This window comes from Cydia pomonella, chromosome 1, assembly GCF_033807575.1.
Source record: "Cydia pomonella isolate Wapato2018A chromosome 1, ilCydPomo1, whole genome shotgun sequence".
In the NCBI taxonomy this organism is placed as follows: domain Eukaryota; kingdom Metazoa; phylum Arthropoda; class Insecta; order Lepidoptera; family Tortricidae; genus Cydia; species Cydia pomonella.
The window spans coordinates 813,770-839,522 of NC_084703.1; the positions used below are offsets into that span (position 1 = coordinate 813,770).

The 25,753-nt window shown below is 39.3% G+C and overlaps 1 protein-coding gene and 1 long non-coding RNA gene across 2 annotated transcripts in view; one reads left to right on the forward strand and one right to left on the reverse strand.

Annotated features, from left to right (window-relative positions):
• The window catches only part of LOC133534629 (type II inositol 3,4-bisphosphate 4-phosphatase), a 43,732-nt gene extending 20,881 nt beyond the window's left edge, over positions 1-22,851 (reverse strand). Inside the window, exons 1-7 of the mRNA XM_061873870.1 lie at positions 22,513-22,851; positions 16,921-17,112; positions 15,501-15,652; positions 5,932-6,093; positions 2,476-2,819; positions 1,558-1,745; positions 248-404 (exon numbers count right to left, since the gene is read on the reverse strand). Of these exons, the coding sequence (XP_061729854.1) occupies positions 248-404; positions 1,558-1,745; positions 2,476-2,819; positions 5,932-6,093; positions 15,501-15,652; positions 16,921-17,112; positions 22,513-22,717 (1,400 nt within the window). The 5' untranslated portion in view covers positions 22,718-22,851. The remainder of the gene's footprint in view (positions 1-247; positions 405-1,557; positions 1,746-2,475; positions 2,820-5,931; positions 6,094-15,500; positions 15,653-16,920; positions 17,113-22,512) is intronic.
• The window catches only part of LOC133526474 (uncharacterized), a 172,682-nt gene that overhangs the window by 67,968 nt on the left and 78,961 nt on the right, over positions 1-25,753 (forward strand). The gene's annotated exons all lie outside the window — the stretch shown is intronic.

A 25,753-nucleotide genomic window follows, 5' to 3' on the forward strand; every position in this document is an offset into this window, starting at 1 on the left:
ATGTGAACCCATATCCACTGCAGGTGGAGATGGTACCCAATTCCCCTCTCTGTGGACAATGCTTGTCAATCTCACCGTATAAGTCCGCCGGTACGCTCGTTCTTATTAGTGTGCACGGCGAACGCCCCCGCGGTGATGACGTCGTGGAAACCTGATCTGTTGAGGGTGTCAATGTGAACCCACATTCGCTGCAGGTGGAGATTGGTACCCAATTCCCGTCTCTGTGGACAATGCTTGTCAATCTCACCGTATAAGTCCGCCGGTACGCTCGTTCTTATTAGTGTGCACGGCGAACGCCCCCGCGGTGATGACGTCATGGAAGCCGGACTTATTGAGGGTATCGTTGTGCACCCACATCCTCTGCAAGTGGAGATTGACCGGCGCGAACTCGAGGCTCGCGTGGTCTGAGGACAAGGGGCAAGGGATGTTAAATACATCGCTAGTGGGATATTCTAAATTTGAGTGAATGCATACATACATATAATCACGCCTATTTCCCGGAGGGGTAGGCAGAGACCACGGATTCCCACGTGCTACGATCCTGACACACGTCTTTCGCTTCCTTCACTTTCATAACACTCCTTACACGCTCGCCGGATTAGGGTGCTCTTGACCTGGGCTTTCTTCAGGATTTCCTCGATTTGATCAGAGAAAGTCCACCGAGGTCTACCCCTTCCAGCTCCCTCTTCTACTCTGTGTTAGCCTTCTTTCGGATGTTATGGATGGCAAATCAAAGACAATTTTCATTTCACCTAGTGAAAACTCAATAGACCAACTTCTGTAGACTTGTACAGTCAGCGTCAAATACTTTGTAGCATCCAAAGTAGCCAAATAGTTCGGTACACCATATATTTAGTATGGTGTACCGAACTATTTGGCCACTTTGACTGCTACGAAGTATTTGACGCTGACTGTACTTAGAATAGAATAAGAGGCAGGCGAATACTAACGTAATAATACTCAAATAAGTATGGCGTAAAAGGAATGTTGAACTATGGCAATGCAAAACGAACTAAAACTTGTGGTAAGCATAAGTATACATACAAAGGCAAAAAACGCAGCTCGTATCAAGTCTGTAGGCTTCCTGGTTAAGTTGGTGATTAAGTAAATATTGTTTCGGCTTTGACTTGAAGCTAAGAATAATTTGCAAGTTTCTCAAGGGGGGAGGGATATTATTCCAGACTTTCGACGAGGCATAGCGAAAACTTCCCCGAAAAGCTGCTGAGGCATGGCACGGCGGCAACAATTGAATCACACATTTACGGCGTTCGCGTAGCTTAATGCAACATAGCTTAGTGAAGAGATATGGGGGGCTTGATACTTCTGTACGCCAAAGAGCAGACAAGTCAAGTGGTGTTTACGACGGTGTTGCATTTTGAGGATCTTATGGCTATTCAGAGACGGAGTCACGTGAGCTCTCAACGGAATATTAAAACAGAAACGAGCACAGGCATTTTGAACACGTTGAATGAGCCTTTTTGTTTTAGCAAGAAGCCTAACTTAAGCAAATGTATTTACTTTTAATGTATTCTGGCAATGGTTTCTACAAATCTGTACCTTTTTTGGCGCTCGGCTTGAAATGCCCCTCGGGGCTACTCAAGCAGCGCCGGCAGCGGCAATAGTGCTTCAGAAGCGCCACGTGCGCCCCGACCAGCTCCAGCTGCTTGTGTTGCCAGTGCCCACAGATCTCGCCCACGGACAGGAGCTGCTCCAATAACTCCTTCTCGCGTTGGATGAAGATGTCTCTGTGAAGAGTTACTTGTAAGCTATGTTTTTTGACAGAACGAAACCCTATCCGTTTCTTGAACAAGGATGCTTTCGTGTGGACACACGAGATCAGTAGGACTACTGTTCTCCTATATAGGTCGCATTTCTCGACAGAATCATGTCTTTATCAAAGACAATTTGAAATAGAGGTGGATTGTAAAAAAAAAGTTTGTAGCCACAGTAAATTTACAGCCATCTTTCGACACATGATTAAAACTTTTAGAACGCCATTTGACTTTGATCCTTGAAGCGCTGATGGTTGAGCCGTAAGAGCGTGGGACTTGCAACCAATGCTCGTACCAATGAGTTTTCGGAACTTATGTACGCTTCAGCAGTCGCTTTTCGGTGAAGGAAAACATCGTGAGGAAACCTGACTAATCCCCACAAGGTCTAGTTTACCCTCTGGGTTGGAAGGTCAGATGGCAGTCGCTTTCGTAAAAACTATTGCCTGCGCCAAATCTTGGGATTAGTTGTCAAGCGGACCCCAGGCTCCCGTGAGCCGTGGCAATATGCCAACGGGAGGAAGAAAAAGATTTGACTTTGATTCTTATTATTTTACTGATATGTGTTAAATTTGTTAAATATCAAAAAATGGCGCCGAATCCAGATATTAATGATGAAAATGCCAATTTCCTTGTTATATCTTATAGATAAGGCTATAGAAAGAACTTAAGACAAAAAAAATACATTTATAATGTAGATACTTACAGTAATTCTGCCGGCAGTTGAAAGCAGATCTTCGCCTCGGCCATAACCTCGTGCACCGTTATATCCCCGCCCAGCCCTGAATGGAACCTGTACGTCACTTGGTGGCTGTTCACGAAATTCTGCTTCAAAACATTTCCATAGGACGGGAACTTTAGCTTCAGGCCCAATCTAGGTGGTAAGGACTGTGAGCGCCGGTGACACTGTATTCTGTGGATGTCTACAGTTTTGTCCGTGTGCACGGGGCTGCCGATGTAGGAGGGCTCCAGGCTCCAGCCGTTGATGGTCACAAAGCCGACAGTCTTGTTTTCTCGAGTTGATAAGGCTACTCGTAGACGTTGAGAATCCTGTTGGAGTGGAGTATTCTTTTTGTATTGTATACTATTGTCAGAATGACGACTGGTCTGGCCTAGTGGGTAGTGACCCTGCCTACGAAGCTGATGGTCCCGGGTTCAAATCCTGGTAAGGGCATGTATTCGTGTGATGAGCATGGATATTTGTTCCTGAGTCATGGGTGTTTTCTATGTATTTAAGTATTTATAAATATTTATATATTATATATATCGTTGTCTAAGTACCCTCAACACAAGCCTCATTGAGCTTACTGTGGGACTTAGTCAATTTGTGTAATAAAGTCCTATAATATTTTATTTATTTAATGACAACACAAAAAATCGGAAAAGAGCATGTCGGGCCATGCTCACTGTAGGGTTCCGTAGTTACCCGTCCGTCACAATGGGCTGCCTTGAAACGGGGATTTTAGAAGGTATCATGTAGAAAACAAAAGAGAAAGACCTTCAGAACATTTGTATGTCTTTTTACTAAGAAGGGAAAACTTTTTGCAATAATTCAAAAAGTAAATAAACCTCACCTTTTATTTTTGAATCATAGGTTAGGCAAAGAGGCATAGGGGGCACTTTTTTTTCCTTCTTTCCGAAAATACTTAACAATTAACAAAACCCCATGCCGTATGGTTGAGGCGAAAAAAAAATCATACCCGCTTTACGTGTAAAACTCAAAATTCAAAGAGTAGGGGGGGAGGAACCCAAAAAAATGTGTATTTTAATTTTGTCGGCGTGATTGATGTAATATTTTAAATACACCAATACATCCATACCAAATTGGAGCTTTCTAGTTTCTAGCATTAACGGTTACGGATCTAAGGACAGAAAAACGGACATTGATCGTGATGAAATGACATTGATCCATCCATAATTACTGTTCAACTAAAAATATACGGATATAACTACTAGCACGAATTTCTTTTTCTAAGTATTCCTTCGTACCATCGCCCACACTGTTAACTGTCCATCGGTGGACCTTATAACAAAAGGCATAAGGTCCACCGATGGACAGTTAAGAGTATTGCTGTTTGTACGTTCAACTCACAAGTAAAAGTGAGAAATGCCTAGTTTTAGCCAAACTTTAAATCACCCGACCTCAGTGGAAGCCAAGATAAGCCAAATAAAGCCTTAAACGTTGTTTTTTATAACAGCAAGCAACGAAGCCCGACAGGCCGACAGACATACAGGCACGAACAGGCGTTACTACGCGGGTGAGTTCAAAATGAACTGATCACATGGGCGTCGCCAAGAGGGGTATTTCTGGCCACCGCCACAGAGAAAAAATTCTAACTATGTGTGCCCTTCCCCCTCCCCTGGACCTTCTGCCATATGATTTTTACCCCCCCCCCCCCCCGGCCATCTCCTAATAAATATTATAGGACATTATTACACAAATTGACTAAGTCCCACAGTAAGCTCAATAAGGCTTGCGTTGAGGGTACTTAGACAACGATATATTATAATATAATATATAAATATTTATAAATACTTAAATACATAGAAAACACCCATGACTCAGGAACAAATACCCATGGAATGGATTTGAACCCGGGACCATCAGCTTCGTAGGCAGGGTCACCACCCACTAGGCCAAACTGGTCGTCAAATTATCCTAATCCATCACCTGACGACACCCTTGGATCGCATCTTTATCTTTTACAGAACAAAAGCGTGCGAAGGTTATTTTGAATGTCACAGCCACTTAGTTCAGATAGTAGCTATTATATTTTATTTATTATTAGAAAGAAAGAAAAATACATAGTTAATTAAGAGTTGTTTTTCAATCATTGTTGTTTCCAATACATCGCCTGCGGGCCGTGTAGGCGTAGATGACATTAAACACTCCAAGGGGTAAACATCTATTCTTAGCATAGCCCTACAACTCCTAACGAATACAAATATCAATAAATAAATAAATAAATATTATAGGACATTACTCGTATTACACAAATTGACTTAGTCTCACAGTAAGCTCAGTAAGGCTTGTGTTGAGGGTACTTAGACAACGATATATATAATATATAAATATTTATAAATACTTAAATAAATAGAAAACATCCATGAAACAGGAACAAATATCCATTGCTCATTACACGAATAAATGCCCTTACCAGGATTTGAACCCGGGACCATCGGCTTCATAGGCAGGGTCACTACCCACTAGGCCAGACCGGTCGTCAATATTTTTATCCCATCAAAAACCATTTTCATGTAAAATGTAGCCAAGACGAGACCATAAGGCTCGCACTGGCAAAAATATATCAAAAATTCAAAATTCAAAATTCAAAAATTTATTCTGCAAGTAGGCCTCAAGGGCTCTTTTACAAGTCAATACAACATTTATAGTAACATCATATAGTGTCATGAAAAATACATAACAACATTTATAAATACAACAGCCAATACCTGGGTAAACATTACATTATAATAATCTTAAAATAAATAATTAATACAATACAATAGAGATGTATAGTCTCTATGGTTAAAAACACATTAAATCTGGAGATGTAAAAGGTCCCCAATGTCAGAGTACTAATACTAATAAAATTTGGAGGTGTAAAGTCTCTCCAAGTGTCAAAATAAAATTTATAATATAATCAGATCTCTCGTAGAGCCAAGCTTCTAACTCTACGAGCTCTAATTTCACAAAGTCTACTCCTTAGACAAAATATATGGCTTGGCCATTTCGCTACCGTCACATGGGCGGAAGGTGAAAAATGTATTCACTATTCATTATTTTTTATCATATAATTCTTCTTTTGTAACGAAACGGCCAAGCCACATATTTTGACTAAGGAGTAGAGTTTGTTAAGTTACAGCTTGTAGAGTTAGAAGCTTGGCTCTACAAGAGATCTGATATCTTTTTTAGTACGAGCCTTATGGTGTCGTCTTGGCTACATTTTACATGAAAATGTTTTTGATGGGATTTCATCTTTTTGTAAGTCGCTTATGACAATCTTCCATCCCCTAACTTAAAGGGTTGGGGGTGATTTACTATTAAAAATCCTAAAATATTCCCCGTGTAAACTTTTTTTCTAAGTGGTTGTGGCACTTCCCTATTAACATTTATAAGATGTCCAAAACACAGGGTCTGTCATATTAAAGGATCTCGTACCTGTATGGTGGCGAGCGTGAGCGACGTATACCCCATAGGCACGGTGGTCTCCGATACCCTCTCCTTGACATCGTACACCACTATGCGTACCACCGCGTCTCCGGTGAGGCCGTCGCTCGCTCGGAATAGGATGGTCTTTGAGAAGCAGGGATTGCTGCACGTCTGAAAAAGAAAGTAAGATTTAGCTCCTCCGCCTTCGCCATTTTTTTTTTCTTTTACACAAATTGACTAAGTCCCACAGTAAGCTTAATAAGGCTTGTGTTGAAGGTACTTAGACAACGATATATATAGTATATAAATATTTATAAATACTTAAATACATAGAAAACACCCATGACTCAGGAACAAATATCCATGCTCATCACACGAATAAATGCCCTTACCAGAATTTGAACCCGGGACCATCAGCTTCGTAGGCAGGGTTACTACCCACTAGACCAGACCGGTCGTCTGAATTTTGAAAAAAAATAAGCAAAAATGAATATATCCTCCCGTATATATTTTTTTTGTCGTGTGGGGTATCGCTGGATACGTATTTAAAACGAGTTAGGTTGTCCAACAACTGTTTCTTGATAAACTGAATATTTTCGAAAAGAATCGCCCGGAAAGAAAATAAAATATCATCGAGTGGCGATAAATTAAAATAGGACCACAGCGAGTGTTTTAAATCGACCCGAGTTGCGAATTACGTTTTCGCACGTGTATTGTACGTTTTCCGTTCGACATACGTATGTATAGTGCTAGTTACCGCACTAGTGCGATATTTTTCAAAAGTAATTAATATTGAAAAGGACTCAAGATTTACTCATTTACACAACACAATATAAAGATAGGCCTTACCACTTCCACTTTTTTTTATTCAAGTCGAAACTGGAGCGGTCCATCAGGTCTAATTCACTAAATGTCCAGTCTGTCCGTTAGGTCTAAATTCCGAAATGTCCATTCTTCTAAGGTCAAATTCCCCAAATATCAAATCTGTAGGTAATAAAACATTTCTTTCACAACTTAGCTAGCCGGGAGCCCCGCTTCTTAGGGCTCCTATTTCTTGGCGGTTTGCCCTTCGGGCATCTAAAGCTACCTAACCTACCACTTTTTTCCCCAAAGTGTAGTGTTTTCACGGACTTCACACTAAATGAATAGGAAGGTAGGTTAGGTTCCTTAGGTAGCTTCAAATGCCCGAAGCGCAAACCGCCCAGAAATAGGAGCCCCGCTGGCGCTAGTTACTCGTAAGTTGTGAAGGAAATGATTTACTACAAATTTGAAAATAGACTTTCAGGGAACAGACATTCGGGGAATTAGACCTTCGAAGAATGAAAAATCGGGGAATAGGCTGTTAAGGAATGGACATTTAGTGAATTAGAGCTAATGGACCGTTCCGGTCGAAGCGGCTAAGACCTTCAGGACTAATCAAAATTAATGTGCAAAAAAATGGAGGTCAGAAATGATAGTTGACGATCTAACCTATCTGATATTTAAATTTGGCAAACGAGGCACCAAACACATCGTTTTCACGGTGTGCTTTTCACGTAACGTTCAAAACGCTTAGTGACCCCTTTTTAGGGTTCCATACCCCAATACGGGGCCCTATTACTTAGACTCCGCTGTCCGTCCGTCCGTCTATCGGAACCCTCGGTAGGCGAGTCTAACTCCCACTTGTCCGGTTTTTTCTTTTGAGCAGTACATAAATGCCCACAAAGATATTGTATTGTGTTGTGTGTTGTTTGTTGTGTGTGTGTGGTATTATGTGAGCGGACAATCGATCTATATATATATATATATATATATATATCCTTTTTTATACCACGTAGGTACGTAGTCACCGTAGACGCCTTTACGCCGACTTATGGATGCCTGCAACTCGCTGGCCGGTTACATGCACGTTGCCGACTCTTAATTTTGTTTTTCAACACACTTGCTCAAAATGACGTTTTTATTCCACCGATTTTTTGCTCATATTCCTCGATATTAAACACGCGTGCGTTTTCAGTATAACACTCGTGTTTTTCATTATATTATCCGACGTAACTGATTGCTAATAATATGCATAGAAACGGCGACTTTTTAATTTGATCGTGTAATTTTTTTTCAACCAACGATTAGGTTTCAAATGTTAATTCAAAGAGGTTTTATCACACCGAACATAATTTATAAATTATCTCGAAAATTACATAAATAAATAAACATAACATTTTATCGATTTGATCTCCATCCGTCGAATAGAAATACGATAATATAAGCTTTTTTAATTTTTTTTAATTGGCTGTTTGTCGATTTCGTTCGCGCCAATCGCGCCTTTGCACGCATTGGAATCGTGCGTAAAAAAACGCACCAGCCATTTTCCGTATTTGTCATAGTTTTGCATGGTTTTTAGTTTATATATTAAAAATTGTACTTTTACTGTTTTGACAAAAAAAAACTAATTCATAAGTTTTGTTTTTTCCTCGCAAGTGTGTTGAAAAACGTCGTATGAAACGCGTGTGCATTGGACATTACCCACATCGGCTTTCTTATTGCGCGCTCGCTTACAGCTCGCGCGCACAATATCGCCTCGTGTGTAATGACCAACTTAGCACACTTGTATCATAATGTACTATTTACACGGGGCAAAGTTGTTATTTAACCGCTCGTGCTAATATTGATACCCGAGCAAGGGAAAGATTCCAAAATTGAATTCGAAAAACAGAATCTTGAGCGTTGCGACGGTTTCAAGGCACGAGGGTTAAACAAATTTTGCCACCGAGTGAAACACAACATTATACACCACACCAGCCCGAGGAAAATACTTACTGTAAATCATCAAAGAAAACGTTATTAATTGTTAATCATTTAAAAGTAAATTCCACCAGCCAACATAAGGAAACAACTCACAAATTACTTTGTCCCACATGTGGATAAAATGCTACTTTCTCATCAGTTTTGGAACAATTGACAGAGCCGTTACAACCTGGTGTGGTAAAAAAACTTGTACAGTCACGTCTAAAAATATCGATTCGGACAAAGTGCCAAACAGACAACAAGGTCGTGTATACATATTTTTGGCATTTTGTGCGTATCGATATTTTTTGACGTGACTGTACACTTTATTGAGTAATCCCAAGTAGATTTTAATTGTTTGTTTACGTTCTTGGGTTCAAAATAAATATGCTTATCATTTATCATCTCAAACATGTAGAATAACAAAACGTGCGTGCGTTCCCATGAAAATACGGTGGTAAAGGATTATTTCACTAAATTCGTATCAATAGTTCGAGGGTAAAAAATTGAATAAACAATATCAACATATAAAAGAATAATGGATAGGCTTTGACGCAAATGGATTGGACAAATAAACATAATAACACGGCACAATGGGCACTTATGCCGAAACCGAATATAAGATATGTATTCTGGTTTTTATCTTCATATTATCAAAGAGAATTTGAAATATAGGTGTATTGTCAAAGAAAACTTTGTAGTCATGTAAAACTGTTTTACTTAGGTAGTGCCCGGTAAGATGGCGCCACTTTTTGTGGGAACACACTTGGATTGCTAATCCCACTACGCGGCGAAATTGTATCTGCGCGGGGCGGCCATGCATATTCTCACAGATACTGCCATTCTATTATTAATAAATAAATAAACATATCTTATACCTTTAAATGAGCAATTCTTGTGTATATATATATATATATATATATATATATATATATATATATATATATATATATATATATATATATAGTACCTGGGCGACCGAGCTTTGCTCGGTTATAACTATTTATTGTAATATGTTGGTGTATAGGTGATAATCTTAACTAAATTTTTTTACTAAATTAAACTTGTCCAAAAACAATAAAAATTAAAAAATTATATATAAACTTGAACATATAAAAAAAACAAAAGCCTGCAAACAAACACTCGTTTGGCAGTCCGCGTCTTAACCCGCTGGACCAGACGGACAGTGGCCGGCAACACGAAATTAGCGACCATATTCTTCGTCGAAAGGAAAAACCTTTCCGGTGCATGCGACACTACACTCAAAATACACCACTCCTCAATTACTACCAATATTATAACAAACTATTCTCATAAGGAATGAAACTCAAATGAACTTGTTACCAAAATGAACCGTTCTCGATATGCACTTTTCTCAATGTGGACCAATTCCAAATGGACTGAAGCTCATAAAAACCGATACACAGAAGGCTCTTTTCCTTTATTTTTAGGGGTAAACAATCGATCTAGATTAGTCTTGTTTGGGAAAACGCGTGTTTTCGAGTTTTCATGCGTTTATCTTTCGACGCAGAATATGGTCGGTAATTTCATGTTGTAGGCCACTATCCATCTGGCCCAGCGGGTTAAGACGCGGGCGGCAAGAAACAACCAGTGTTACGGGTTCGAATCCCGCCCGGTGACTAACTTTTGTTTTATTTTTATATGTTCAAGCTTATATATAATATTTTAATTTTTATTGCTTTAGACAAGTTTAATTTAGTAAAAAAATGTAGTTAAGATTATCACCTATACACCACCATATTACAATAAATAGTTATAACCGAGCGAAGCTCGGTCGCCCAAGTAATAATAATTTAATTGATTTCTAACGGGTCACCAACATTCCACCTAGACTTTGAGCGTGCGGCCATACTATCTGATAGCCGCACAGATATTTAACAAATTAAACACATCAGCAGTTCATAGGCTGCGGTGACTGCTTACCATCAGGCGGGCCGTATGCCTGTTTGCCACCGTCGTGGTATAAAAAAAAAAACAGTGATAGCCAAACGGCCAGAATTTTTTTTCGCGATTTCGGGATTGGTCCCATAGTAAATGTTGCTCAGTATAAGCCCAAAACCTCCCTGGCAACGGGATGCACATATTTTTGGGCCACCCTGTATAGGTATATACAGGGTGTTTATTTAGTCACCGGAATAATTTACGGAGTGAATATATAGGTTATACTGAGCTACTTTTATTATGGGACCAACCCCGAAATGGCGGAAAAAAAACTGATTCTCCCATACAAAATGTCAAGGTCAAACGGGACCCTATTACTAAGACTCCGCTGTCCGTCCGTCTGTCTGTATGTCCGTCCGTATCTTATGAACCGTGATAGTTAGACAGTTGACATTTTCACAGATGATGTATTTCTGTTGCCGCTATAACAAAAAATACTAAAAATTAAGGAGCCCTCGGTGGGCGAGTCCGGTTTCGGTAATAGGCAGCAAACGAGCAGACGAGCCGCCTGCTGGGAAGCAGTCAACGCAGCCCATGTACATAAGCAACATCAGAGGAACTTATACGTGGTCAACCTTTGAGGACCCTAAATACCTGGTTCTTGAAGAACCCCATGTCATGTTGCCATGATCGTTTTAGAGTCTGATGTGTGCGTCAAAACTATTTTCGCTGTCTTGTTTCTGACCACTCTGTCACTCTGTGTATTTATGTGTTCTATTAAACAAATAAAAAATGTCGATTGCTATTGGATGTCTTTCTTTTCTAGCTGTAGATTTTATTTCAGATGAGAAAACTTAACCTCCACTCCACTCCACTCCACTTCGTCACATTTATTGGGGACAAAAAACAAGGCAACGAAAATTATTTATCTGCCCTCCGGGCGGAAAGCGTCAACTTTGCTCCCGCTGCGCTAAACGAAGTTGCCGCTTTCCGCCTCCGTCGAGCAGAAAAATAGTATATGCGCACCACGGGAGGAAGCGTAGAACATTCCTGTAATTGGCTTTATACACTTAAATTTAAAATTGCACATGTAATTATTATAAGCTGTTGTAATCCTGAATCTTCTTCCTCGCGTTGTCCCGGCATTTTGCCACGGCTCATGGGAGCCTGGGGTCCGCTTGACAACTAATCCCAAGATTTGGCGTAGACACTAGTTTTTGCGAAAGCGACTGCCATCTGACCTTCCAACCCAGAGGGTAAACTAGGCCTTGTTGGGATTAGTCCGGTTTCCTCACGATGTTTTCCTTCACCGAAAAGCGACTGGTAAATATCGAATGATATTTCGTACATAAGTTCCGAAAAACTCATTAGTACGAGCCGGGGTTTGAACCCGCGACCTCCGGATTGCAAGTCGCACGCTCTTACCGCTAGGCCACCAGCGCTTGTAATTCTGAATAAATAAATAAAATTACCTACATCTCGCCTTTGGCTCGGGTGACATTTTTACTCGTACACGCGGCACGCAATGTCCTACTTTTCCTCCCTTGGGACACAAATAACTATTGTTCCTTGTATGATTATGAACAATATTTATTAATTGTTTTGTATATTGAGACTATATTTACGCCTCACTGAATGCAGATATACGTGTTGCGGAAAAAAAAGTTTTGAAACTTACGAGAAATATATTATATATTTAAATAGGTATGTAGTCTGACACCCGGGGTATAACAAATTAACACGTTTTTGACACGCATTAAAAAAAAATCAAAATCTTTCCATTTGGCTTTTCTGTAGTTATAGTCCAAGATCCCAGAGTGTATAAGGGAGAAGTAGAAGAGGGAGCTGGAAGGGGTAGACCTCGGCGGACTTTCTCTGATCAAATCGGGGAAATCCTGAAGAAAGGCCAGGCCAAGAGCACCCTAAACCGACGAGCGTGTATGAGGAATGTCATGAAAGTGAAGGAAGCGAAAGAGGTATGTCAGGATCGTAGCAAGTGGAAATCCGTGGTCTCTGCCTACCCCTTCGGGAAATAGGCGTGATTATATGTATGTATGTATTTATCCCAGAGCCGCCAGACCTTACTTATTTTCTCACGAATAAAATGTATGGGATAATATAGTGTTAGTATGTACATTTAATGTCTGCATACTTGCTATATTGGCCCGACGGCCATTTGTCCGGTACAAGGTGTTAAAGGTATGTAAAAATATTACTAACTTTTCTTAACATTCTCATGACCAATATAGCATTAAAAGTACAATACTAACACTATATTATCCCATACATTTTATTCGTGAGAAAATAAGTAAGGTCTAGCGGCTATGGGATCTTGCTCTATTAAGTAAATAAGGCAGAAGAAACTTACATTTCGCCATCGAGAAGATACACCATAAAACATATGCCAAATTTTTCACCCTACAAAAAATAGTAACGATCGAAAATTCGAAAACATCATACAAAAGGGAGTTTTCAAAAAATTGTTTACCCAATTAGCATGAGTTTCAAGTCTCCTATCTGTATAACGGAGTTTTCAGATACGATAACCAATAACAAAATGGAATATTAAAAATAACATAATACAATTTTAATTACTAAATCAAGAATAAGTAAAAGCAGAGCAGCCTAAATGTAAATAATAACTTGCCTACGAGCAGCCCGCCGTGTTCACCCGCCGTCCGCGCGGCTCGCCCGACGACCCCTTATCAACTGTCTCCTGCTACAGGTGGAAGGCTCGCCTGAGCGTAAACGGAGGGTTTCATTTGATTTTGATCCGGTGGAATATCTCGCTCGTTTTATGGGAGAATGCCTAACGTTAAATCTAGATTTGAAAGTGTGAATGCCTCTTCAAGGCTGGAATTTTCCTGTAGGTATCCGGAGGCGAAGTAGACCATACACTTGACATTTAAACGCTATGGTTCCATTGCACCTTCATTTAATTTTACGCATTTACCAAAATTACTAGATCTCAAAAATAGTGTCAAAATGCGTAATTCTCAGAATGCCTTTTTTTTCTCAACTAACCTTTTCGAAATGCCTAAACTTCAAATCGACGTGGTGTCATAATACCTAAATATCAAATTACGTAAATTATGAATTGATATTTCATGCAATTTTGTCGTCATTAATTCGAAATTCAAACAGATTGTTAAAAATAATTGTTAATTATAAAAGGTTATAAAAGTGCACTTAAGACAAAGTTAAACTGAATATATTTTTAAAAAGAAGTCTCATCGAAAAATCGTCATTTGATGAAACATACTTTTTGACATTTACTTATTTTTCATAACACTTGCTCGAAAAAGATCTTATTTCATGCAGGTGTACTGAAGGACAAAGGCCTATATTGTTCCCGCGGGAGTTATAAATTGTGAAAAAAAAGCTATAACTCCTTAGGGAGTTATACCTTTTTTTTTTTTTTTGTCACTTATACAAACCAAGTAGCATTAATGAGTTTTTCTTTTAAAATACTGACGTTTATAGTTTAATATTTTTGTTTCTGTTTAAAATTATTTAATTTGATCGATTGAAATTCTAATGGCGCGTATGTGGTCGATAAATCGTACTATGCCTGGAAAAGGATTAAACACACGATGAAAATTTACCATCATAATGTTTTATAGAATTTTATCTTTGAAAACTAACAGAATTTTTAGTTATATTGTGAATAGCCAGTACTGAACATACTGCTCAAGAACTACATAAATGTTCATTATGTAAGATGACAGACAGCAAGGTTATTAAGAAACTTCATAAGTTCTCATAAGCAGTTGGCTATATGAAGCGCTGGTGGCCTAGCGGTAAGAGCGTGCGACTTGCAATCCGGAGGTCGCGGGTTCAAACCTCGGCTTGTACCAATGATTTTTCGGAACTTATGTACGTAATATCATTTGATATTTACCAGTCGCTTTTCGGTGAAGGAAAACATCGTGAGGAAACCGGACTAATCCCAACAAGGCCTAGTTTTACCCTCTTGGTTGGAAGGTCAGATGGCAGTCGCTTTCGTAAAAACTATTTTAGATTAGTTGTCAAGCGGACCCCAGGCTCCCATGAGCCGTGGCAATATCCCGGGACAACGCTAGGAAGGAGAGAGAGAAGCAGTTGGCTATATGCAGAACTTGGGCTGTTTTTCCAGCAGATATGCGCGAGAATGCGAAGCGAGGGATGTGTTTGTGAGTAACCACAGTGGAATCATTTCATGTACCTTTCCTCGCGTAAAGTAATTCTATTGGTTCTTAACAAACACATACGCGTCCTCTCACATATCTGGTGGAAATGCGGCCTTAATATGGGAGTAAAGTAAGCGTTCGTAGCGTGAACCGAAGTAAAAATAAAGCGGCACATTTCTGATTTTAAATTTAAATAATTTTCGAACGCGAAGCGCGAGACAGATTCGGGCGGTGTTTTAGTTTCGTGAGTGTTGCGGATTGGGACACTGGATGGTACCAATACCAACAGATACGTACGCAACTCGTAAGTTTTGCATTCACACACACAGCACATATACGCGTGCGTTAGTATAATGCGATTTTCAAAAAAATTTAACTGAACTCGTCTTTTCTTTTCTATGCTCCTTGCCTCAACAATTCTCGGTGGTACCATATCGAACGCAAAGATCTTCAGGGTAACGAACGTATAGGACTACGAGGGGGAGGAGGCTGGCCGTGTACGTATGTGTCACACAAGAGGATGTCGCAAAGAGGTACCTCGTTCATATCTGTCGACAATAGGGTATAACTACGACTTGCCTCGACAATCTCGGTGGTAGCATATCGAACGCAAAGGCCTTTAGGGTAGCGAACCTAGACGTCCACGAGGGGAGAGAGGGAACGTCCGTGCGTGTCGCAAAGGAGATTATCGCAGAGAAGTACCTCGTTCATATCTGCCGAAGATAGGGTATAACTATGACTTACCTCGACAATCTCGGTGGTACCATATCGAACGCAGAGGCCCTTCGGGTAGCGAACGTAGAGGACTACTAGGGGGGAGGGGGGACGTCCGTGCGTGTCACACAGGAGGTTGTCGCAGGAGAGCGCTAGCTCGCAGAGAGGCACCTCGTTCATATCTGCCAACAATCAAAATGATATTCAGTGGAGAGCTGTTTGACATAAAAATTGAAATCTCGGAAACGTAATCAGCCTATTTCAAATACAGAGGCACGCTAAAATTTTGAATGCTTATGGTCTCAAAACCGGACAAGTGCGAGTCGGACTCGCCCACCGAGGGTTACGTACAAATTTGAAGTTACATGTAGGTCAACAGAAAGTACCTAGCTTTATTGGACGTTCATAAGCGCTTTGTAATATTTAATTTAATCATTTATTTCGGATAACAAGACCCATACATTACTAATTACATAATATAATTAAAAACATTTAAAATTAAAAAAAAAATGCCTACTTCAATAATAAACTATCTTCATCTACCTGGCCGCGTAGCCATCATGCAAATCGCTTACGCTCCGTAGCGATCGAAACGCAACTATCAATGTCGCACTAATGAGGAAGAGAGATAGAGAGTCAAAGGCTGTTGAGACATGTTTGACCAAGTACGTGTTGGACGAAATGCGAATTGAAATATAATTTGGATGAACTGCGTATTGTACGTACAGCTAAACAAATCCCCTAATTTTATTTTCTTGAGTCTCGAAATACAGGTACTTCTTTTGCGTCATACACGGCCATTTCACCATCCAACAAAATATAGTCTTACCCGTGAGAATGCCTCTCTGCAACGTACAGGTAGCTATCTCAACATGGGCCGTATCTTGTTAAGCCGGTCCCTCAACGAGGCGATCTGAGTCTAGATTTTCGTATAGCTTATTGAGGAGTCCCGCAAGGAACATATCCGGGCCCTAATATTTTCCTACCAAATTTGTATCAAGCGATGTTTTTCTAAAGATTATTGAGGAGTACGAGTACCACAAGGAACACATCTAAGTCCAAATGATTTTCTACTTCTACAGCATCAATATTAAACTAATCTTACCATTGACAATGCCTTTCTGAAGCCTGTAAGTAGCTATATCAACATGAGGTCGTATCTTGTTAAGCCGGTCCCTCAACGAGGCGATCTGCGTCTAGATTGTCGTATAGCTTATTGAGGAGTCCCGCAAGGAACATATCCGGGCCCTAATGTTTTCCTACTTCTGTATCAATGTTTTTCTACAGATTAATGAGGAGTACCGCAGGGCACATATCCGGACCCTAATGTTTTTCTAATAAATTTGTATCGAGCTTTGTTTTTTTTAAAGATTATTGAAGAGTACCAGAGGGAACATCTAACTCCAAATGTTTTTCTACTGAATTTATATAGCATCAATAATATTCTTACCAGTAACAATGCCTCTCTGAAGCCTGTAAGTAGCTATATCAACATGAGGTCGTATCTTGTTAAGCCGGTCCCTCAACGAGACGATCTGCGTCTTGATGTTGTCGTAGGGCGCCATTTGTATCGCTTTCAGCCACAGCGTGCGCTCCGACTCGTGGTGCGTCGCCATGCGGTAGCTCACACCGTTGTCCCATACTGAAAGGGAAGGGAAAATTAAAACTGGCAAATTGATGGGTAAAATTTTTACGAAGAATAATGTGAAAACTGTATATATATATATATATTAAAACTGGCAAATTAAAACTGGCAAATTGATGGGTAAAATTTTTACGAAGAATAATGTGAAAACTGTATATATATATATATAGTCCTCCTCGCCGTATCCGACGACGGCGACTCCTTCAACTGTTTTTATTCGGAAACATGGAAAGCTCTAATATGGCTTGCAAAGCCAAATTTGGTTTTGAAAATGCGATCGCATGGTGCGCAATGAAGCTGACCAGCTGGGTTGTAGGTATAGGTATACGAGGGCCTCGGTCGCGTCTTACGGAGATGGCGCTTGGCATCCAGGTCCTCCAAGCGCCGCTGCTCGTATTGCTCTACCTTTTTATGCACAGTTTCGCGCCATTCCGTTCTACGCATCGCCAGTTTCTCCCAGGAATCAAACTGTAATAATGGTGCCATTACCTCCATTACGCATCCAATTTCAGCGCGAGCGCTTGTAGCTGATAAAGCGTTTTTTTCGCTTAATAGCGGAAAGTGCCTAAAGGGCTGATTAACAGTCCGCCGGACGGTATCGGCCCGGCAGTTGTTCGGAACTGTCCACTTTTATTTCTAACTGACTCCGGAGGACTGTTAATCAGTGGGCGCCTTAAGAACAGACACCCCGCCGGCCACAAGTTACAAGTTTTAGATTCGACCTCGCCCCGTAGCCTATTTTCCCCTCTTTTAGGGTTCCGGAGTCAACTAGGTACCCTTTTAGAGTTCCGTAGTCAACTAGGAACCCTTATAGTTTCGCCATGTCCGTCTGTCTGTCTGTCTGTCTGTCCGAGGCTTTGCTCCGTGGTCGTTAGTGCTAGAAAAATGAAATTTGGCATGGATATATAAATCAATAAAGCCGACAAAGTCGTACAATAAAATCTAAAATTTTAATTTTTTTAGGGTACCTCCCCTACACGTAAAGTGGGGGTGATTTTTTTTTTCGCTGCAACCCTAGAGTGTGGGGTATCGTTGGAAAGGTCTTTCAAAACTAATAGGGGATTTCAAGAAACATTTTTTGATAAAGTGAATATATTCAAAGATAATCGCTCCCAAAGAAAAAAAAATGTGTCCCCCCCTCTTAACTTTTGAACCATAGGTCCAAAAAATATGAAAAAAATCGAGCTTAAGAAAGACATTAAATGAAAACTATAGCGGACATGATTAGTTTAGTTGTTTTTGAGTTATCGCAAAAAGTTTTCCCTTCATAGTAAAAAGACTTACTTTAATTAGGTACTGATTATGCAAATTTGCCTATTTGTTTAACTCGGGTGAAAGGTACCGTTTCATCCCTTCGTTAAAAATTTACTATACTTTAAGCTCCAGTTTAGCTTATTGTGACGGAAGAGTAACTACGGAACCCTACACTGAGCGTGGCCCGACATGCTCTTGGCCGGTTTTTTTTTTGATGGAGTGGGAATGCATTTACGCACGGTGTGTGGGACTCGCCGTTCCTTTCCCCTGACCCGGCAAGAGGGGGGGGGGGGAGAACACTTGACGTGTAAATGTGCCTGTTTATGGTTCCGATTCAGACCACAAGATGGCAGACCCTCCAACGCGCACATTATAAAAATTACGAGGATTTAATTTTTTTATTGAAATCTGTATTTCTCTCCTATTTTTTAAACAAATAACAAAAAAAAATAGAAAACAAAAGAAATATACATTTAAATACGTAACAATAGTTAGTTGTGCAACAAGAGAGGAAAGTTGGTTTTCCTTGCGAGAGTTGATTCTAAGTTAGAATCTTGAGCGTAGCGAGGGACTCAAAAACACGAGATGTAAAATAACTTTGCTCTCGTGAGACACATACAACTTTTCACCTCAGTAGTGAGAACATATTAACGGTTAAAATCAAGTAACGTTAACCATTTATTTACATTCATGAATGAAGGGAATCATCATTATGACGAAAGCTTCTAGAAATATAATTAAAAAGCTACTTTGTCTTACTCCCTGGAGTGACGAAAGTAGCCTTGTTCGAGCTGCTGAGATGAAAAAACATTATGTCAATATCCAGAGGGGAAAATGGGGACTACATTTGTATGGAGAAGCGGCCGTGGCTTATCATCTTAATTAGATTTTGTAGGGTAACCGTGATCGTAGAGAATTAAGTTTGCCCTCATGCACCAAAAAGTTAAAAAATAGAAAAAGGTGGTTTTTAGGGTTCCGTACCCAAAGGGTAAAACGGGACCCTATTACTAAGACTCCGCTGTCCGTCCGTCCGTCCGTCACCAGGCTGTATCTCATGAACCATGATAGCTAGACAGTTGAAATTTTCACAGATGATGTATTTCTGTTGCCGCTATAACAACAAATACTAAATAGTACGGAACCCTCGGTGGGCGAGTCCGACTGGCACTTGTCCGGGTTTTAGAATTAGTCCCGCTCACGTCTCCTGAATTACCGTACCTATATAATACGAACAGTGTAATGAAAATCGAGAAAAGGCAAAGTGACGCGTAGACAAAGGAATAAGAGAAAGGTTACATAAAGCTTATAAAAATGTTATTTGGCTTATTAATAAACTCTTAAAGCTTTTGACAAACATGCCGTCTACTCGACTTCACGTTTTCCTTTTGTTTTTTTCTTATTTATTTACCGTGTTACGAGAAATTATAACAAAAGACGTTTCTCATAATAAAACATATCGTTTTACTCTTCGTTATTTATAATTAAATGAAACACCGATGTCGTCTCGCCGCCCTTTATATAACCTAATGGTTATGGCCAGGGCCCGTACTTTTCATGCCGTTGACAGAAAAATGACGTCACGCTACATAGAGTATGATTCCAATTAATATTTTCGTAATATATTAAAAATTAAATTGTTGCGACACAACATGCTATACAATTTTAATAAAAAATAAAATTATGACGCACCCGGTACCGTCATACATGTATATCTTTGAAACAGCTAAATTACTGAAGGCAAATATGTCACTATTTAAGCCGAACGACAATTTCAACCGGAGAACTGAAATTCAGGTTAATTTAATCATGTTCCTGCCGGTGAGTAAGGTTGCCCGAGCTCAACGAGGGGAGGGTTGTTAGGGCTGGCAACACGCATGTGACTCCTCTGGAGTTGCAGGCGTACATACGGAGACTGCTTACCATCAGGCGGGCCGTAGGAGTGTTTGCCGCCGACGTAGTATAAAAAAAATGCCCGCCCCAAGACTAAAACTGTACCGCAATAATTGCTACTACATGACTTGTTTGATCTATAACTCTATACCAAAACAAATTGCGGATATGGACTATAACAGTTTTTGCGAAAAACTTAGTTTATGGTTGAAAGAGCAGTGCTTCTACTCAGCTAAGGAATTCTTAAAAGAAACCAATTGTAGATAACAAATAATAAATATTGACATTATTAAGTAATAATTAATCCATTTTTGTACCATTCGGCGTTGAAACTCTAGGTCCATGGGGTCCCAGCGCGCACAAGTTTTTTGGAGAAATCGCGAAACGTCTGGTTGACGTAACTGGTGACCGAAGAGCTGGCGGCTTCCTCGCACAACGTATCAGTATTGCGATACAACGAGGAAATGCCGCCAGCATCCTTGGTACAATGCCTCAAGGGCCTATTTTAGATATAAGCTAGTTATAGTAATCATCTGTATATATCCATTACGTATATTGTTATTGTCAATAAATAAATCCATGAAATGTAAATATAGATTAATGCATGTTAATCATTAAGTATTTCTAGTAAAATTTGCACGCCGTAAGTCGGCAGAATTGTACCATGATTCTAGCAAATAAAGAAATACAATACAATACAAAAAAAACAGTCTTGCTGCGGCACCCCCTCTGGTGTAAGATTCGTCAGATTCCCACGGAACCGCCAAAATATCACACCTAGAGTTTCTGGTTTCTCGACCATTTTTATCTCTCGAGGCACGGGAATTCTCGAGTATCTCGAAAGATTTCGGTGGTTTCAAAAATCACCAATATTCAAGTGACGTCGAACTTAAAGATGTCCTTCTGTTCTGCAGGAAAACAAGAAGATTTGAGGAGATTGGTATGGGAATGCCGCCGGGACAGTAACCTGCAGCTCCAACTACAGGGAACTGGGCTGAATGAACGCAACACGCGATCGACAGCCCGCCTGCTTCCGGCCGGGCGTCCCTACACTACATCTACATCTAATATTCAAGTGAATCAATTTCAATCGATGTGACAAAGTTACATAGTTACGTAATATTAAGTTAATTGAATCTTTTAGAATTAGTCACTTTCAGTTGTCCGCACCTCCCCCTACGTCCTAGATCTCTATTTTATATCAGCTTTTCCCGCAAGAATTACTCTCGGCACACTTTTCAGACGAGTCCCTAGTTATTATAATAAGTACCTACTTGATATTGATCCTTTTCACACTTCATTGTTTAGTCTCAAAATGATACTTAAACGTAAATTGTTTTAGTTCAAGTACCTATTTATATAATACAATGTACACAATGTATAAATGTAACTTTTCGGTTGTCCACAATACCTACCAGTTATTAGTAAAAAAAAAAATACAACATAATCGATAATTAATGAAACAGACAGTAATGTCAAACCTGCTTACTGTATTACAACTTATTGTATTTTTTTTTTCCTCTGAAGACTAGTAAATAGAATTTAAGTATGGCTCATGATTTCATTTTCTTTCTGCTGTTAGTATGTATGTTAACATTATGTACTTAATAATGAACCTCCAGGTCTATGATCCTTAAGTATGTTAAGTACTCTACATTGGACTTCAAATCCATTTGTATATGTGACTGTTTGTGTTCTAAATAAATTAAAATTAGCTTCTAACTAGCTTCATTGTTACGTACTCAACGTAACAATGAAGCTAGTAAATTTATGCTATTGAGCTTATATTTTTTTTACATTCCGTTGATTGCATGTGTTTAACGCTTCGCCTATCGCATTAAATAACAGCACGCTAAGGGTTTGTGCACAAATCACGCGAGTTTCGATAGGAGGGGGGGGAGTGAAAAAATCACTATAGATCACGTTGGGGGAGGGGGAGTATAAGGAGTCCTCACATGTATTTTTCTATAGTGAACGAAACTAAGAAAAAATATCTACCACATACTTTTTCACGGTTTCGTTAAACATAAAATCTTCACTTGGCACTTCAAAATAGCGAGTATAAACAAGATTTCCTCTATACAATACTATTTATCTCAAAATGAGGTCGAATGAAAAAATAAAATAAAAATACACGTGAGGTTATGTGGGGGAGTGGGCCAAGAACCTCACCAAATATCACCAAGGGGGAGGGGGTCAAAAAAGTAGCGGAAAAAGCTCGCGTGATTTGTGCACAAGCCCTAATTAACTTACCTATTTGAAAGGGCCAGTGGCCGTTCTCATCAGGCGGCTGGGTCTTGACCTGGTGGTGGCCCAGGACTATAACGCCCATGGGCTCGTACCACGGCTCGGGACCCTTCAGGTAGAACAGCAGGTTGCCGCGCAGGCGGAACCAGCGCAGAGAGCACCCTGTAACAAACACACATGGTTTAGTGATCTGCAGTGCACGCCAGTGCATGCACGCCTAAGGAGGAACCTGGTCTTCAACAGAAGGACATGATTTCATGATCCTCAGCACTGAACGACTGAAGAAGAAAAAGCGGCCAAGGGCGAATTGGACTCGCCCATGAAGGGTTCCGTACCATTTATGACGTATTAAAAAAACTACTTACTAGATCTCGTTCAAACCAATTTTCGGTGTTAGTTTGCATGGTAAACGTTAAACAGTGCGATAATAAATTTAATTGCTTTTTAGGTTGATGTCCATAAAATTATGATGTTTCATATCTCTCTTAATTTAAGAGCAAGGCTCTTGTCGGTGGAGTAGACGGGTGCCGTTCAATTTTAATACAAACTTTTAGCATAATTTCATTTAACTACTATTGAAACTCATAATAAAAATTATGTATAAAAACAAAACATATAAAGTTGTTAGTCATACTAATTTAATGACAGAATGCTCTATAATCATAAAAACATTCTTCATAACAATCCTTAGGAATAATTTTACTTGTTATAACATACATTTCGTATAATAATTAAAATATAGTACTAAATTTTGACGAATGGTGACATAGTGTTCTATGATATAAATAAATATTATAAGACATTATTACACAAATTGACTAAGTCCCACAGTAAGCTCAATAAGGCTTGTGTTGAGGGTACTTAGACAACGATATATATAATATATAAATATTTATAAATACATAAATACATAGAAAACACCCATGACTCAGGAACAAATATCCATGCTCATCACACGAATACATGCCCTTACCAGGATTTGAACCCGGGACCATCAGCTTCGTAGGCAGGGTCACTACCCACTAGGCCAAACCGGTCGTCAAACTATACTTGGTGTCAATCAAACTATAAAATTATACAACAATCTACCTTTTCAACTTCAAAGCTGGTCGCCGTTAGGTACGACGACGAGCGAAGGGAGGAGGAGTGTTAGGTAGAACTGCGACCATATGGGCAGAACCATATGTCTCGGAAATTGTATTTTTGCTTGTTCATTTTCACTAGGCGTTTATATGAAGTTTATCTGAATCCCTTAGGAACCACAGAGGTTCCAACTCACACTGGCCGCTGCTTTGCGGTAAAATGATATATGTCGACAGACGTAAAGTACGGCTGTAGGTCAGTTTGACGCTTAGAAAAATCGATTATGTTCCATGCAAATATAATGTTTAAGTTTTTTTTTTATTAATTAGTAATTCAGTGTGGTTAAACTTTCAGCAAACTCAATCAAATAAATAAAGTTTATGAACGATTTGCCGTGGTTTGATTGTGAAACCACACCTTCAATATTATGCTGTTGGTTTTCATGAATAAAAAACGTTCTGAGTATAAAATAGTATACAGAGTGAACATTATACTGGTTGCCTGTTATGCAAATACATTACTATGCTACTAAACTATAATTACTTTCGAAATTATGCAATTCGTTTTTATTGTATTTGTTTTTATACCAAACCATAATTTCTGCATATCAAAATTATGCAATTCAAATTATGAAAAATGAAATTTCGCAAATTGTTATTATTAAAAACATTACACACCCGGAGTAGACACCAGTTTTCGCGGTCCTCGGCCAAATTGATATATAAACAAATTAATTATTTTTCATCACACTTGCTCGAAAAAGATCTTATTCATGCAGGTGTGCTGAAGAACAAAGGCCTTTGTTCCCCCGGGAGTTATGGATTGTGAAAAAAAAAAGCTTTTTTATAGCTTTTTTTTTATGTCACTTATTCATACAAACCAAGTAGCATAAATGAGTTTTATTTTTATAATACTGACGTTTATAATTTAATATTTTTGTTTATGTTTAAAATTATTTAATTTGATTAATTTTACAGCCGTTTAAATATTTTTACATAATTTTCAATCCTGGCTGAATGCCGAATAGGTCTGTGCCTTCGATACCTCACCTGCCAAGAAATTATAAAATGGCGGACGAATGTTTGTCACCGTATTTAAGTTACTTCGCTTAAAATTTAGTTTTGTCTTCGCAAGTGTGATGAAAAACATTGTGTTTAACTCCGGGGGTAAGAATATTGCAAACTCGGATCTTTAATTACCACCCTCGTACTCGTATCCAAAATTTCACTTACCCCCCTCGTTGCACAATGTACTAATATTTAATATCACCGTTATGTAATTATAAAATAATGTAATTGTGAATCGATATTCAATCTAGTTTTACATTTTTTTCAATGACTCGAATCCATGTCAGAAGTTGGATAGAAGTTCAATAAGAATAAAAGAAAGATTGAGTTTAGTTCCAGAAAAGTTCACATTTTTATTGTTATATAGAAATTGCTTCGTATCGATATCGATTACACTTGAGTCCTAGAGCCGATATTTAATCAGTCACTAGCACTGATGCCTGATGCATTTTGCCCCCAGAAAACCTTGTATAATATTATTCATTGAAGGTATCTGTGGCTCCTACTCATGCCTGTCTCGGGCAGCGCGTCTGGACACGACATCTGCCGGGTACCGCAAACGCCGCGGTTTCCCAAGGCAATTACTAAAATAACTTATACTTAAGTGACGACCGGTCTGGCCTAGTGGGTAGTGACCCTGCCTACGAAGCTGATGGTACCGGGTTCAAATCCTGGTAAGGGCATTTATTCGTGTGATGAGCATGTATATTTGTTCCTGAGTCATGGGTGTTTTCTATGTATTTAAGTATTTATAAATATTTATATATTATATATATCGTTGTCTAAGTACCCTCAACACAAGCCTTATTGAGCTTACTGTGGGACTTAGTCAATTTGTGTAATAATGTCCTATAATATTTATTTATTATCTATTATCTCTTTATTTATCTTGTGTCTTAGATTAGGCATTTTATAATATGAATATAAAAGTAAAATACAACAAATCATACAAAAATAATACAAAATACATATAAACACATTATAAAAAACCTAACCTAGGGTGCCGCCAGCAGCGGGGCAGGGCCCAAGCTGCCGGTGGTCAGGGCCGCAGAGAGAGGAACCGGCGGACTATCCGCGCCGTGTCCAAGATCACCGCC